The following is a 17,977-nucleotide window of genomic DNA, read 5'->3' as shown; positions in this document are numbered from 1 at the left end:
AACTTCAATTACACGGTTTATTTTTTTCATTTCAATTTTTTACATGGGAGGGGGCAACTCCATGTTAATTCAATTTTTTGTATCTAAATGTAAGAAAAATATTTGCTGCGCAGGCCCCCCCCCCCCCCCCCCCCCCCATGCTACGTGCCTGCTCTGTATATATTAATTATAAGGAAAACTGATTAAATTATCCTCGCATTTCTTCCAGGTTGTGTATGCTACATATAGCCGGGACACAGAAGTTTTCTTAACGAAAACTAACTGTAGAATTATGAAAGAAAAACGAGGAATTAAAAAAAAAAAAAAAAAAAAAAAAGGGAAGGCAGATTCTTGTTTAATTGGTTTGGAAAATATCTCTCTGAAGCAAACATATTTTCATTTCTTGTCTAGAACATGACACCTCTAATCCTGATATTTTTTTGTCTGTATCGTTGCATTTATCGCTTCAGATGTGTTACAGCTCCACCAATGATTCGTAAGAGATCGTTTTTCGGCTTTCATTGAAAGACCTAATTTGCAATGACAAATTACCTTTATTAACGTTTATTTGTAACAATGTGTAATAATTAAGTAACTTCCCAAAACAACCTTATTTTAATCTTTATAGTATTTGATAAAATAGACATATTAGAATACAATGTAAATGTATCCGACATTTCTTTCGTTACAGCCCTTAAAAATACGGCCGGCCGCTACTAAATCAGGTCCGAATATGATTAAGAGTACTTAAAAATGAATGACACTGCTGGCGGTTTTTACCGATTGGATTGATAAGTTACAACACTGTACGATAACTTCTTAGTTTCAAACTTACATGAACGTATATATATTCATTGTTCTTAAATTGTTACTGTAACAGTTATGTTACAGTTATGGAAAATCCTATCGATAATGAATAACCCAATTGATATACAAAGTATATCATTATTGAAACTAGTTATCCAGAAAGTACGTGTATTTACGCTGACTTCATCTACGCTGACTTCATCATACCTGTTGTTCCTCAGGCGAGCGATGTGGGCCTCATGTTATATTGTACTAGTTATTTTATAACAGCTAAGATGTATGTGAGTTGGAATTAAGACCTAAAGTAACTGCAATGAATTGACTGTTGCTCTGTGAACTGTTAAAGACTTATAAATAACCTACACGTAGGACACTAATTGTTCTTAAACAAATAGAGGTCTTTCCATCCTATCGTTTTTATGTTTTTTTTAAAACATTTTATTTTGATATTATCGGTGAATTGCTTTTTCTGCATTACTTAATGAAAATAATGTCAACAGTTTTAGTACGATTATTTTTATTTGACCCCAATCTTTGATATTTACTAGCATGTCATTTTGATAAACCAAAGTCAACTCTTCATTTTCAATGGTCCGATGTCTCAATGTTAAATAGTTCAGAAGTTAAGTTGTTACCAAAATGATAAACTTGTAGGAGCAGTAACTGATTTAAGAGGGATTCTTTTGTTAACTAATGACAATGGTAAAAGTCTCTAGACTATACCCAATCTGATAGTTTTAGAGGAAAAGCGACTACAAGCATTTTGTACAAAAGGAGACAATAACTATACTTATTTTAAAACGGTGGCCGAATGGCTATATCTCGAAATGTCTTAAGAAGTCGTACTATATCTGTAGAAAACGATTTCAATACTACCCTAAACGAAAGAGGTATCGAAACTCATTAATATACAGATTTTCAAACGACCTTGACATTTGACCGTTAACGTTATTTTGTTTTCATCGGAGAAGATAATCGTAAAAAAGTTGTCTGTCTCGAGAAAACATCAAGAAAAATTACAAGAAAAGAAAAAAACATAAGGAACACAAACGATCGTTCACCTTAAAGGTGCAAAGACCTGAAAGAAACCCTGCAAAATTAGCACTTCATTTTGTCTACAGTTTTTAAACGTATGTCTATAAATCAGTGATCATAATTAAAACGATTTTTAACACCATGAATTTTTTTCAATATACATGTATATAAGAGAATGTTAAATACGTGTAGTAATTTTTTTTCTTTAGCATTACTAATAATTACTAAGAAATAAACATTCGTAGTACCGTATTTGACTCCATATGCTTAGGATATTGTTTTATGTGACCTTTATAAGAACCTTATGATTATGAAACCTATGCTTAATTAATAAGTTTTAATCAAAGTTTTCAATTTATTGAATAAATGTTGAAGGATTGGTGCCTGTTACGTCAAAGGACCATGTAGCATTCAAACTAATTAACTAAAAAATACTTATCTAGAAAAACAAAACATAGAGATAATTAAAAACCGTCTCTAGAGACAAGTATTTAACATGGAATTCATATCAATAAACGTGGAAGAAAGAAAAATTTAAAACGTGATTAAGCCCTTTAAAAGACAGTTATGAATACCAGTAGTTTTTATGTGTGTTCTTGTTTAGAAAGTTACACATGAAATTTAAGTTTTCTTTTCAATATTTATTCAACATATTATTAGACCTGTCAAATTAATTCTATGATTTTTTTTCTGTTTTATACATTTAGCAGACAATTGTTCAGAATGAAAATGAAGAAAATAAAGAAAAATGAAAGTCCCAAGAAACCATTTTTTACAACAGATTTAAACAACTCAGCTCAGCTGAATTAGTAAATCATTTGCACTGGTACATGTGAACCGTAAAGATATTAGATTAAATTTGTATGTGTATTTTATTTACCGTTTTTGGTGGAATGAGGCTTGCGCTACATCAAGTACATCATTAAACGTCATACATATATGTAAAAGAAGACAAGGCAAGAAGAAGAAGAAGAAGGCAAATTTAAATCCATAAAGGAGAGAAACAATTTGCTGAACAAAAATACGGACCGGAGTTATGAACCATAATTACCGCCTAATGCATTTAATGAACTATACCCATATTATAACTGTATTATTTATCTCAAAGTAGCACATGCACAAAAACGTAATCTTTTTAAGAGTTCTAAAAAACTTTAATACATTGCCAACAATACATAACTTATTATTTTCGTTCTAATAGTATGTTTTAATCATGAACTTATTAATCAACTGTCAAGCACGCAATAAAAGTCGTTTGCAATATGTGGTTGCAGTTAGCCAAACAATATCCAGATTGTTACATAGTTTTATAAAGTTTTTAGTTTGAAAACACCAGACATAACAATTCTGCAGAACTTGTTCATAATGCAATTAGAAATTAACTTGTTTGTTATATGCCAGAGATCCTAAAATTTAAAAAAAAAAACCCAAAACAGCAACTGCATGGAGTAGCAAGGTTATCGAATAGTTGTGTCTGCAAATTAATGTTTTAAGTAAAAAAAAACAAAAAACCATTCCGTTGTGTACAATCAGAACATGATAGAATGAAATGTTTGGATTTGCAAAGGAGTTAAGATGTTTGAACAAATTAAAAAAAAAATAATTTAAAACTTTGATGTTTCAATTATAATTGTTATAATTAGATTATGGTAAAAACCTTTTCTTTACTCCTTACGATTTCAATGATTTTAAAGTGAATAAAGATTGGTTTTGGTGGATTTTGGTGGATTTTCAAAGGTCACTATAATCATAAGGACTCAAATATACATTATAATAGTTTAAATAGCTGCTTTCATGAATCAATTCAATTTTGCATGTGAATTATACTTTATAACAGCTAGCTAATTACTAATGTAAAATGTCTGAAAATGCCTATCATTTTCATTGTATTTCGAAATTCAACTTTAGATGCAATAAGAGCTGGCTATATCATATATGTTCCTAAATAGAACGACGGAAATTTTTAAAAATGAGTCTTGTATTCTCTGATGTATTCTATCCCGGTTTTATAATCTGTGTGTTTAACTAATTATTATCAAAACATCACGCCAATTTACAAGTTTTGTTTTTACAGCAGTTTAATTCAGAAAATCCTCTTTGGTCTTACTACTTTATTACTTTTTCCCTCTGTATTTCACAGTTAAGGCGAACTGGGAAACCACCGAATGTTAGATTTTTGTTCGGTTTTGAGATTGGAAACATGAAGCAGTTCCATGATCACCATTGGTAATGTATTTCTATAAAGGAAAGGGAAAACTATCCCAAATAGCAATGTAATATACGTATACGTGTATAAATTGAAATTTTAAAGTTAATGTAAAAGGAACTCAATTATTTCAGGTACTTTATAAATGGCAAATCGTGATTACCAAGTAACGAGTTTAGGTTAAAAATGCATCAATATTTGCTGCAAATTCACAGTGAGAACGGGTGACATTTGCGACGGAATCGGTTTTTTTTTCACTGGACCGCTAAAACGGAAAGAATTCCAAACTCTATATTTATTTCACTACAGTTTTTATATGCTCCCAAAAATTAAAGGTAAAGGGGGACAGCCCACCCCCTCCTCCCCTATGTAACGTGCCTGTAAAGGATCCTTCCTGCTTGTTTCATATCATTCCTATACGAATCATTAAATAGGTCTAAAAATAAATCATGCTTTGAACTTAAGCGCTTAGAAGGAAATAATTATTTCAATAAACACGGAAAGCCAAATCAATGGTTCCTGTTTCTATCGGCCATGCACTATAAGTCTTGATTAAACCTTTGATAAATCATATTATTTACATGGGATGATATAGGTGTGGGATTTTTATAACCCAATATAATTTGATAATATAAATCTTGTAATTTTATTTTGTTAAAAGTGTCTTTCCGATAGCGTTTTTAAACAGCTTTTTGATGTAATTCTCTTTTTCCACATTTCACCCCAGTGCTACTTACGGAAGTTTATTATTATAGCGAGTTATTGAGGAAGAGTCAACCTTATTGTACGTGGACGAAGGTAAATTAATTTTTAATATATTTTTTATCACTGCAAGCAAGCCAGGACAAGTACTTTTTCTTCAAATATGATTTTTTTTGTCTAAGGAACCATGATGTCACTTTCTCTAATGCTATGTTGGACGTCAATGCATTTGTCTCATCAGATGTTATACAGTTCGCCAAATAACTCATACGGCATCGTCCTCAGATTTACAGAAAGAGGGCTGGCCTACGGTAACTGATTGTTCTCAAATCTCAAACAAATGCTATTAATGATTTAACAACAACTAAATTCATTAATGCTTACAATGTTGATGTGGATTGAGTCTTATGTTACTTCCTGTTTTGTTTGTGTTCTGTCTATACCGGTACATCGTATACATGTATGTACTTTATTGCAAGGCGGAAGGAATGTGAACGAATTTAAGTCTTTTATACAGCTGTGAATATAGCGATCTATAAGGAAGTTCCGAAGTGGAAATGGACGAAAATCATAAATGTTTCAATTTCCAATGTAAACGAAACTGCTGACGGGGTTAACTACTGGATTGACAAGTACATTAAATTACTAATAAAATTGAAACCAATTTAATTCATAAATAAATCATATATTATGTATCGAGTATCTGTTTTTTCATGTCAGTGTTTTCTCCGATGAAAAACATTCATTTTTGATTTAAATGCTACAACAGTTTTTCTAGATCCAATATTTTTTCACAAAATAAAAAACATGTATATTATGTTGAAATTGTCCATTACTCACAGGAAATGCTTAATGTAAAATCTAAGCTTTAAAATCTAAAGTTTTACCCTATTTTGGTTTTTTGTCAGTTGAAATAAACTTCCCTTGGTCGAAGTCAATGCATTAATATTTACACAGTTTAAAGGTTTCTAAGTATTTTTGAAAAGATTCACGTTTTATTATAATTAAAATTTATCAATCCTTGAAATATATTCTTGTTTATTTTGTATAATTTTAGGTTGATTTTGAATACCAAACCAAAGGAACCAAAAGAAGGAATCCCCAATAGTTTTTCTGTCACCATTGATCCAACTTTGCGATGCCTGAAAGTAACAGCCTTAGACGCGTTTGCTTCGCTGCGAGGAAAAGTTCAATGCCACAATTTAACTGGGTAATTTTTGTGCACCTTACATTTATAATGTACAAAATAGCTATGTAAGGGAGATCTAGAAAGTCTTTCTTTATCGGAAAGTTAATAAATTGTGGTATACCTTAACTGTTTGAATTAATTTATCTTTTAAACTTTAGAGACGAAAAGCAGAATTGTTCGGTAATTGTGAAGACACCATGGTCCTTCAGAGTTAACATCGGTATGATTATTAAGCCTATTTTTTTTTAATCAACAAGGTATTTATTTCTGTTCAATTAATTGTCAACATTGAAAAATACGTTAACATGTAAATCTTAAGTTGTGGTTTTTTAAAAAATATTTTTCTGAGCTCAATATTTATAATGAATCATAAAAATCCCAAATGTTGTGGTATTTGAAATATTATTTGACATCTAATCTATAAATATTTTACATTGTCTATTGTTCTTCAGTACAAGACCATGAAAACATATTTCTTTTATTTAAAAGAGATTTATCAAAACTTACTGCATGAATTTTATAACTCGGAATCATTTGAAAACGAAATATTACATGTATTTTATTATGATAATTAAATGTATCTATTTGAAAAGAAAACCCAATTTTTTTATTTTGAAAACTTTTTGTTTGTATGTCCTTCGTGCTCAGTGCATGTGACTCTATAAAAACACATCTCGCGTAGCACTAAACGCTTATTTTTGGATGTCATCAGTCCTTTAAGACACCAAGGGGTGCACACAAATTGAATACGCTACGTTGCCGTGGTGTGATAATTTTTCTGCACGGCCTGGTTTATTAAATAACCGACGATATCCAAAAATAAGCATTCGATGCTTATATTTATATTTATTGTATTATATGTAAATATTGAGAATTGATACAGAAAGATGCCCACACACAACCAAATAAATAAACAACAACAACAACAGCAATAGTTTGCTCGTGTTAAGGTTACTAAATTTATATTTTGTTTCTTAATTTATTTTTTAAAAATAGTTATTTAGTACAAAATTTAGGAAATTATTTTTAAAAAATTATTTTCATTGATTTCTCCCATTCTTTTCATTACTATCCAGACAGGGATAAAGATGGATACTTAATGTCACACATGTGTAACAGCACCGATAAATGCGCCATCCCTTCGTCAGATCCAGCACTTTATCCAACAATTGAGTTCTCAAACTGCACAAGATCAGAGAAAAAAGTCTGCGCAAGAGGAAAATCAACATTTGAAGAACTCTTCATAGAACATCGCCTCAATGAGACATTGAATGGAGTGAGAATTTATTTTCAATTTGATATTTTTTTTCATTATCGAGTTATGTTTTTCATTGTCCAATAAGTAGTCTTTTTACACTTGGAGCGTCTGAAAGATATTCCTTCATTTAGATAAAATCAATAATAAGCCAGGCGTTTGTACAGTCATTTTTCTTCCTTTTTATTGTCTAAATTTTTATTTCTCATTCTTCTATAAAAGTACGTGTCTAATTACTAAGATATTTTAAGGAAAACTGAATTATATACATTTATGATATTACTTCAATTTTAAGTTGAAGAAGGAGGCGTGTGTGCTGATAGAAAAATTCGTAAATAAAAACTTGACGATGTTATTAAGAAACAAAATAGATTGTAAGTGTCACTTATTAAAACCTTTCAGTAGTACATACTCTTTCAATACGTGATAATTTAAATATAAAGGCTTGTCTCTATGAAAAATGTTAATAAAAACAGGAATGTTAAATGAATTGATTCGACTACTACAATCTATACATCGTTTTTTCGGTGACGATGTAATGAAATAATTAATTTTATTTTTTATATGTGGACAGTAATCCCAAACATTAACAAAACATTTACCATTGACTTGTTGATGCCTAAGAAACCTTTGTACAACGAAAGTTATATTGATACTTTTCACAAGGTAACTACAATGTATTTGTGCTTTCTGATATCTTATGCTTTTATTCATGCATTTCATTGACAATGTGCGGAAATTGTTGACACAACTGCAGGAAATACTGTTTTTTTTCTGCTTAGGTCTCGTTAAATATCAAATAGATACCTTGATTACAACTATTATCATTCTGTCAAATTGTTATCAGTAAAAAGGTAAACTTGTTTTCATTAATATTCGGGTGCATCAGCTTTCTTGGTTCAAGTGAAAAATCACAGTTTTTAAGTCATGGCCTATCAATAAAACACAATATTAGATATTAAACCTATAAATATTTAAATTTCAAGCATCAACCCAAATCCACACAAATTGATTTACAACGAATATTGATGGATTAACACTATCTTATTTATTAGGTTAACATGTTATTATAAAGATTTTTAAAAGTTTGATTTCAAAATGAGGTCTCTAAATGCGGTGAACAACTTCATTCAGAAAGCAAAGAAACGCAAATTTGTCATATAACCTAACAAATGATCTAACTTTTTCATAGACCTGTAAAAGTCACGCGTACATTATTGTCATTCCATATGTTAAATTGCAATGTAAAAATATTCAGACGTGTGTCAATAAGAGTGAATATCAAGTAAGTTTTTTGTAAATAATGTTACAGCCATCGATCCTTATTGATCCTTACATTTTATTTGGGGGAAGAGTATTTGAAAGAGAATACATATTTGCAAACACTGTCGCGTTGACTATACCTGTCATTTTGGGGGGAAAAGGGTTTTTTTAATAGAACATATAATTAATCATTATCTTGTTATGCGTGTAAACATTATCTCTCCTAAATTTTTCTGAATATTGTTTTGCAGGGCACTGTTTCGTGGTATACGACTGATGAAATTTACAAAACAACCCCCATCTCTAACTATGATCTACCTTATAATAATAGGATGTTATACTTGTGGGCGTCCGGTGATACAATAAAAGCGTTTCTGGAAGGGTTTCAAATTCACGGAAATCTACATCAAAAAATCACGGCTGAGGATGTAAATGTGGTTTTAACCTGTATCTTTCGGAGATAAAAGCATTAAAAAAAAAAAATCTTTATGTCAAATGAATAGTACATGCATTTCAGAGCACAAGTTTTGATTAAGGTCAAGATCTAGTAAATGAAAGGTGCCTACAGGTTTATGAAATTCAAGATATTAAATCTTTTAATAATGCTTCATAACAATATCTTTGTTTTATAGGGTGTACCGGGGCTTTAATTTTTGGTAAACACGATGAAAAATCATGTTTTAAACAACGATTTTCAATAAAATATGAAAGATAAAAGTAAGTTTTGTCAATTTTTGACTAATGAAATATATCTAAATTGCCTACAGTCTCTCCAAATACGGCATTAAACAAGTTCTTAACCTTCTTTTTAAAATGATGTCAAATTGAATATAGGTACCGGGATTACTTTTCCCGTGATTAAATATAGAATGTCTAAATATTGTTTTATTTTCTACATAATTCCTTTAAAGCCATAAATTACGGGAAAAGATTCGTCAAATCAATTATGACGTCATAATGGTTCTAGCACCAAAACAGACACTCTGGAATCATTTACTAGACCTAAAGGTCAAGATCTAGTCAGGTCAAGATCTAAAGTCTGTCCCAAGTTATTGCTTCCATCAATTTTTGATGATTTTTAATGAAAATACACATACCTGTGAAAAAAAACAACAATTGAAATCGATGAAATGGATAAAACAAGATATCTTCATTGAACAATTATCCCTTTTCACTCATAAAATTTCACAGGAACGAAAACAATTTTCTTACGGAGATTTGTAATGGGAAATGTTTACATCTTTTCTCCATTCGAAATACACTCGGAATACATCGCGCAATTTTTAACATTATCATCCGGGCTTATTGAATGGCTGATGCAATGCAAAATCTCCGTAGACTTTCATTTTTTTTATGTGTATTGAAACCTGAAGCGGTAGAGGGGGCGTTTCAAAACAGATAATCTGGACATTTTTCATATTAGTGGATGAACGTAGTTTGAGCACAAAGGTATATACTATTATCGAAATATCAAGCAAAAAGTGATGGAAGCAAAAACTCAGGACAGAGTATAGTAAATGATTCCAGGGTGTATTTTTGTCGCTAGAATTATTATGACGTCATAATTGATTTTAAAAATCTTTTTCCCGTACTTTACGGCTTTAAAGGATTTTCGTAGAAAATTGAACAAATTCTTGTCATTCTATGTTAAATCATGGGAAAAGTAATCCCGATACCTATATTCAGTTTGACATCATTTTAAAGAGGGGGTCAAGAGGTTGTTTAATTCCATTTTGGGGAAACTGTAGGCATTCTAGAAATATTTTATTAATCAAAAAATTATAAAACTCTGAAATTTGATCCTCAATTCCTTCATATTTCATTGAAAATGACAGTTAAAAACATGATTTTTAATTGTGTTTTAGCCCCGGTACACCCTATCAAACAAAGCTAATGTTATGAAGCATCATTGAAAGAATTTATCTCTTAAATTTTATGTACCTGTAGGCACCTTTCATTTAATAGATCTTGACCTTAAGAAATTTACTTGGATTATAAATGATCAGAATGGTTGACAAAGAAGTCGAAATATTTTTTTTTAGTTGAAGAACGGTGGTTTAAATACAACCTGTCAAACTGGAGTCTGTGTTGGGAGATTAGTGCCACTGGTGAGTTATCAAAAAATATATTAAAAATACAGTGCGCTGTTAATATACAGAACGCACAGATGGTTGCCATATTAGTAAATAGTAAGTTTTTTACCCAAACAATATATGTTACACTATGATCATTCATTGTAAGTCTTATATAACCTTTACATAGCAAAAAAAAAAAACAACAACAACAACAAAAAACAGTTGATAATTTTTAGCACAAATATGTTTTTAAGTTTTTTCTGCGTTTTTATGTAACAGAGGGGCTATGATAAGATTGATAAGATTGATTGAAAAAACTTAAGAAAATAAAACATTAAAATTTTCGTTAACTTGATAGATTAATTACCTTTCCTCTATCGAAAATGTTTACTTATCATTTTTCTATTCTATTCAACCTAACTTATCCATGAGGAATATTCAAGCATAGTGACGTTATGAAAATAGTTTTTTTTTTCTTTTCAGTTAGCTGAAAAATATCCAAATCATTACATTGACTTAGACCTTTACAGTTTGGAAACACCAGACGTAAAGTTCGAGCAGAACTTGGCTGTGATAAAAGGCAAAATCGTCATGTTTGCTTACGTTAGAGATCCAGTTCAAAAACATGACATTGAGACTATCGGAATAGCAAAATTAAATGGGGTAATTTAATCTAGTTTATAAATTTAACGTTTAGTTAAAGTTGATAAGACACATGTTAATTATTGTTGTTGGTATTTTAAATCATGGTCGACTATTTTGATAAACAAAATGATAATTTTTCTCTGAATTTAATTTCTTTGATAGAAAGTTAGTATGCAGATTAAATTGTGGGTTAATGGGAGTACATTACATGCAGTGGTTGATGCTATTGAGTAAGTATAATTTGTCTCTTTTATTTAAGGAATGAATGCAATAGCTACCCAATTTATACGAATATAAAATGTGTTGAGGCAGTTTACGCTTTTTAAACTGCTGCTTTTATATAGGTATTAAAACTATTGAATGCAAAATGGATGCAATATCAAATACTACATAGAATTGTTCCTACAAATAATTATCTCTATTAAAATTAAGCTTAAGGACTCTCCTCTTTGTAGCTTATGTAATTTAAACATTGAAACAATAGAACATTTATTTACAGAATGCTTGAAGTTAAGGATATATGGTATAGAATTGAAGAGCTGTTCTTAACAAAATATAATGTGTCTTTTGTTTTTGATAAAATAAGCATACTTTTTGGTAAATACAACAATAATAAATTATACAGAGTTCAGAACTTACTGATACTTATTGTAAAACATTTTTTCCTGTAAATTCAATCTATCCAAAAACTTGACTTTTTTAGCTTAAGTATCATAATTGCCAAAAGATTCCTTATTCAGAAATTTATGTTATTAAAAAACTGCAAATATTTAGAATATGAAAGAGAATGGAAAGCAATTTGTGATTTGCTGTTGGTAGCATATATTCATGTATTAGCTATTACATAGAACTTATGAACCCAAAATCTATTACAGTTATTACTAGAAGTAAAATATACATAGCTGATTTATGTTTGATGTACATCATGTGATTGCCCGTCTGTCTTTTTTTCTCTTTTTTCTTTCTCTATCATATATAACTCTTTTGCATCATATTATGCTATATATTAATTTTTCTTGTACCATATATGTAAAATTGTAAAAGAGTTTCAATAAAATGTTTCAAAAAAACCCCAAAAAACAAACTGTTGAATGCATTTCTTATAACTTATTTTTCCCTATTAATCGAAGATAAAAACCGTCATTTAGGCCTTTAAAATGGCATTAAATTGTAAAAATTTAAAACGTAACGTCAGGCGGATTGAAACAAAAGCATGCTTTTGACGTTAATCTTTACTGTGACATGAGCAACTTCTATATTCGATATGAAATATTTTTTCAGCCAACCAGAAAGTGTGCTACATCGATCTAGAATTGAATAATTTATATGTAAAACAAAACATGACATTTACAAATTTTTATTTGCATTTTATATATTCACATTCATACAAAACAGCTTTTAGTAATATTATATTTACGTTCTACTGTGTTTTTTAAATTAAATTATGAGATTTTAAAATGCCTCTGAATGAAACAACTAATCACTGCGTATAAATTTACATGTAATTTACATATTAAGTAGTTCCCAAACATTGATTTCTGTCATCAGTTAAAAATATATTTCATACATAGAGGATATTTTAAATGTGTGATTTTATATTAGCTTTATCCAAAGAGTTAAAATGGTGTATATATTCGCGAGGCTTGCCGAGTTGAAATGGTTATATTCGCGAGGCAAGCCTCGAATATATACGCATTATTTCAACTAGTTGGATAAAGCTAATATAAAATCACACAATTATAGATGTTCTATTTATCTCATACAATTTAATTTATATTATGAAGCTTTTGAGACAGCCCCTTATATGACTACCGAATTCATGTTTTTTTCAAAGGTTAAAAACGATTATGCAACGTTGTGTTATGCAGTTATTGTGACCTTGCACAATACAATTTAGTACGTCATTTCCGAAATAAATTTAACTGTTTTAATGTAAAGTTTCACTGAAATAAAGCTTGAAATAATTGTTTATCTCTAAGAGCTTAATCACCTGATTAAATGGAAATACTAATTAATCAGAGGACTTGAATTAAGTTTGTTGACATACACAAAGTTACGAATGCTCGTTAGTTTGAATTTACTCGAACGAGGAACAGTTGTTGATGTTTTATAAAACAAACACGTACTAGGCTAATAATTCGGAATTGAAAATATCGAATATGGATGCTTACTGGTGTTGGAAAATTCTTAAGAAGCATTATTTCGGTAAGTTCTTGTATATAAACACAACCAACGCGTTCTGTTTTCATCGCGTCGTCAGAATGAACTCCTTGATAGCTAACGAGATTTGCAGTTTAATAAGCAACACAGAGGCGTTGGAAGCAAAATGAGAGTTGGGGGGGGGGGGCTAAACTTACTTAAGTAAATAATTGATTTATTCAGTAAGCGACTGTAAAAATAAGCATTAACCAACGCGCGTTATTCAAATTGTCTGCCCACCTGACGGCAGTTATTGACACGACGACGTCAAAAATAAATAATTCAATGCTATAATACAACATACGAACATATTGAAAAAAAACCTATCAGGAATACAATTAGACAACTGTCTGTTTCGAAATATATTTCATCATTGTTAATACATGTATTAGTTTTCTGCATTCAAGTAAGGTAACTTTATTTAATCTGAAATGAATAAAACTTTTATTTTAATTTCTTACATACTATTAACTGTTTTAAGCTATGTTGATCAAAACTCATTCTCTTATAACAAATACTGACATTGTTTTTGTTTTAAATTTTTGTCTTTTTAGCCCGTATTTAGAAAATATTGATTCATCGATATCGGATTTCAACGTAAGTTTTTTTTTTTAAAGAATTAATGAAAATAAAAATTGATATGGTTCAGGAATTTACTTCGAATACATTTACGACTTTTGTATTAAAAGGTTCAGACGGTAAATTTTATCATACGAAGCGCAGTGATAGTCACAGTTGAGCCATTATTAAACGGTTAGTTTATGTTTAACATATTTTAAATTACTGTGGTATCACTAAATTTCGTGGTGGCTTAATTTTCGAGGAATTCGTGAGTACCTCTCATCCACAAATTAAAATCCTCCACGAATTAATAAATCAAGTTTACAAAGTCTATTTTCTTTTGAAGGTATAAGATAATACACAAAATAACGCCCCACGAACCTGTTAAATTTAAGCAATCCACGAAAATTGACACCCATGAATTTTAAAGATTCCACAGTAATTGTTTAATAAAACATTTGATATAATGAATGGTTGTAATTAAGATAATTTATATGAAATACACATTATTTCGAAAAAATGTTGTGTGACATTTTGACGACCATTATCATGGCAAGGTATCTTTTGTGTGTTAATTAGTTTTAATAAAATGACATGAATATTAAGAATTTTGTTAAAGAAATTAATACTTTATAAAAGTAGAGTGAAAAAAAATACTTTAAAAAAATATTTAAATGTGTAAGATCCAAAGAAATATGTTCGTTTGGCTAATTTGATTAACAATTTATATAATTTATATCTAAATCTTTTATTTCTGAACTCGGTTCATTCCAATATACTGTGATGCATAGGATATCAGACTTGGCTGATTCTGACAAAATCTTTTTTTTTTCTTAAATGTATTTTTTTCAATATACTAAAAAATTAAGATTTTACCATCTGGGTGCAGTAAACATGAAAATGGTATTGTTCGCTCACTTGAGCTAAAAGTTGATCTGAGTTTTTCTTATCACATTTCGCCCGGTGTCCGTCTGTATGTCTTTTCGTAAACTTTTTACATTTTCAACTTCTTCTACAGATCCACTGAGCCAATTTCAAACACATTTGGAACAAAGCATAATTGGGTGAAGGGGATTCAAGTTTTTTATTTTAATTATGATTGAAAATTAGTTGGTATTTTTCAAAAATCTTATTCTAAAAAAACTGTCCGGCCAGAAACACTGAAACGTATGCTGAAGCATACCAAGGGAGTGGAATTGCAATACTGTTCAAATCATGATCCCAAGGGGTAGGGTGGGGCACCAATGGAAGGCCAAATTTTTATAAGGGAATATATAGAAAAAAAATCATTAAAATTTTTTCTCAAAAACAATTTGGCCAGAAAGGCTGAAACGTGGGTAAAGCATTCTTAAGTAGCGTAGATTCAAGTTTGTTCTAATCATGATCCCCAGGGTAAGGTTGAGTCACAATGTGGGAGAGGCGGGTTGAAATGGTAAATAAAACATAAAATTATGATAATATAGAGAATAATCTTTAAAAATCTCTTCTAAAAAACAAATTGAATAGAAAAGCTGTAACTTTGATGAATTTTTTTCACTTTTTCAATTCAATCAATTTTTACATATGAAACCCCCCCCCCCCCCCGAAATTACTCTCTAAAACTCTAATGTTATGTGGTACACATGTATTACTTATATGCGAGCATCTTGACTATAATTTTTTATTCTAAATCGCATAGACTGTGGTCCTACCAGGGGCTCAAAGTGTGATGTAGATTTCTGGATATATGAACAATTGTTTATGATCATCATGATAGCTGCAATACTCAATAATATTATGTGATATGACTATGAATGAAATCATCCTTTTACAAAAGGGCCCGATGTTTCACATATTAAGAATTTCAGGAGGAATAATTGGAAATATTTTTTTTACAGAACCTATTCTAGTACATTGTCAAGATATTTAATATGTATATATGACTCCATAAGGCTGATTTAATTATGGTGATTGTTGCTCAGGTGAGCGATTGGGCCATGGTCCTCTTGTTAATTTCGTATAGTACCTGTACATATTCGTTCATTTGACTAAAAAAAGGACTTAGTACCAAAACATGGTCATTTTTTTTTAAAGAAGAGATGAGTATGAAATATATATTTTGCACAATCGCAGGTTTTTAAAAGAAAAAAAATATTTTAAAAAAGTAAAATTAATGTCACTTAAAAGTCATTTATTGGAACAAGTTTGCTGTTCATTATTTCTGTCAAAATGATTATCCTTATCGTTTTCGTATATTTTAGAGTTTGGAAAAACCGGATTTGGTATTCCTGTGGCTCATGTAGAATTATATAATTCTACAATCGAACTTAGAAAGGTAGTTATACTGTGCAGTTTATTCATACAATTTCTTATCATAAGGCTCTATTTCGAGGCAAAATACTTGTCTGTGTCTACTTGTCTGCCTGTATTTCTATCAGTTGTCCATCACCATTTTTATCTCTCAATTTAAAAATTCAGACAAAGAATTGTCCAATATAATTTATATTGTACCGCAAAAAATTACCTAAATAAATAGAACAGATATCTAAAGTCCAAATTAAACAAATTGTTTAATTATTGTTAACGTTTTCAGCCAAGTCCGCTCTTTATACAGCAATACAAAATCTATATTAAATTTAATAAATATTGCAGTTTCATGTGTTCTTTGTTTCAGGATATAATTCTAATTGGAAGCGACCTTGTGCATATTGAAAAGTAGGATGCTTTTGTCTCAAGACTTTGGTCCTGCCTGTATAACTGGATATTGGAAAAAAAAGATGCAAAAATGATTAGTTATTCAGATGTACATGTAGATCGTGGAGTTTTGATAACCGACCAATAAAATATCAGTCAAAATGTTTTTGGGTTTTTTTTTAAATAAATTGTATAGACAGTGGAGTAACTATCAGATTAAAACTGTCTAATGAAAGAGAATGAACAATCGGAAAGGAAAACATAACTTAAAAGTGCAAATTTTACTCAAGATTTTGCACTTTATTGTATTGTTTTTTTTAATTATTATTTTACTTTATTTTTTCAATACATTGTAATAAATGTATCTTAACGTGTGTCTAAGTCCTTATGTATCGGATAACTACATGTATTCTTATAATTTGTCTGGCTGATCATTGATAATATTAACATTATATATTAATGATTGAACATTGTCCAGAGAGTGTATACAACCACATTTTTTTTATTGGTATCACCTGACAGGTGAAATATTTAGCTTTTAAAAATTAATATCGCATAGAAGAATAACATTCCCCATAGGAGAAGTCATTTTTCTGAGGAAAAATTCTATAAGATTTTAACAAAATTCTATGAGAATTATATATTCCCTGTAAGAGAAAAGTATTTCCTGTAGGAATTCAATTCAGGCAGGTAGTTTGCCTCTAGAAAACTTTTAATGGGACTTGGACACGATTTGAGATGAAAATGATATTTTTAATTCTTATGTAAGTTATGTATAAAATGGATTAATTGTGTATTTTTAATGATTAACCAAATTTTGAATGTTAGAAGTCAACTTACAAGCGAGATACAGAGGAAAGAAGTCGTTGTTATGTAAACAAAGTTCGTGTCTTATAGCTGTTTACAAATAATGTAAAGTAGAAAAACTACCACTTCTTTGACAAAAACTTCTTTGACAAAATAATTGTGGCAAGCACAATAAACTGATTCAGTATGTTCATAAATACTTTTATCAAAATAAAATGCAACATTTGATTGAACTTAATACCAATACAACACATATGTAACAATAACAGGACTCCAGCTTTGTTTACAAAAAAAAAGAAATCTAATATCTGTGATTCGCTTGTAATCAATATTTGACTTTCATATTTAACCAAAGCATTAATCAAAAACATCCATAATGACCATTCTAGACATTAAAAATGAAAAAAAAAACCTGATTTTGAAAAATGTTAGCTTAAATCGTGTCTAAGTCCCTTTAAAATCCCCTTGGAGTTTTGTTCAAAACCTATCGGATTTTAAATTCTTATAGGAAGTGATTTTATTCCAGTAGGAATTTCAAAGTGTCCTATAGGAAAATGGTTTTTCATGTTGGAGAAATTATT

General features: G+C 29.8%; 1 protein-coding gene across 3 annotated transcripts; it reads left to right on the top strand.

Moving 5' to 3' along the window:
- Positions 1-4,538: 4,538 nt before the first annotated feature.
- Positions 4,539-16,963, top strand: LOC117692409 (bactericidal permeability-increasing protein). 3 transcript variants are annotated; one of them, XM_034480157.2, is made up of 17 exons: positions 4,539-4,622; positions 4,755-4,825; positions 4,912-5,040; positions 5,247-5,361; positions 5,787-5,939; positions 6,077-6,138; positions 6,995-7,194; positions 7,469-7,547; positions 7,748-7,839; positions 8,688-8,864; positions 10,479-10,544; positions 10,995-11,174; positions 11,319-11,386; positions 13,910-13,952; positions 14,045-14,108; positions 16,157-16,230; positions 16,570-16,963. In XM_034480157.2, exons 3-17 carry the CDS (start codon positions 4,917-4,919, stop codon positions 16,612-16,614), a joined length of 1,542 nt encoding a protein of 513 aa, XP_034336048.1. In that variant the 5' UTR covers positions 4,539-4,622; positions 4,755-4,825; positions 4,912-4,916; the 3' UTR covers positions 16,615-16,963. The 3 variants fall into 3 exon arrangements, with proteins under 3 accessions (XP_034336048.1, XP_065934764.1, XP_034336047.1); XM_034480156.2 differs by lacking the exon at positions 4,539-4,622 and having other exon boundaries at positions 4,633-4,825; XM_066078692.1 differs by lacking the exons at positions 4,539-4,622; positions 14,045-14,108 and having other exon boundaries at positions 4,631-4,825.
- Positions 16,964-17,977: the final 1,014 nt, after the last annotated feature.

This window comes from Magallana gigas, chromosome 3, assembly GCF_963853765.1.
Source record: "Magallana gigas chromosome 3, xbMagGiga1.1, whole genome shotgun sequence".
In the NCBI taxonomy this organism is placed as follows: Eukaryota; Metazoa; Mollusca; class Bivalvia; order Ostreida; family Ostreidae; genus Magallana; species Magallana gigas.
The sequence above is the reverse complement of the archived record's forward strand: the minus strand, read 5'-3'. Positions and strand labels throughout refer to the sequence as shown.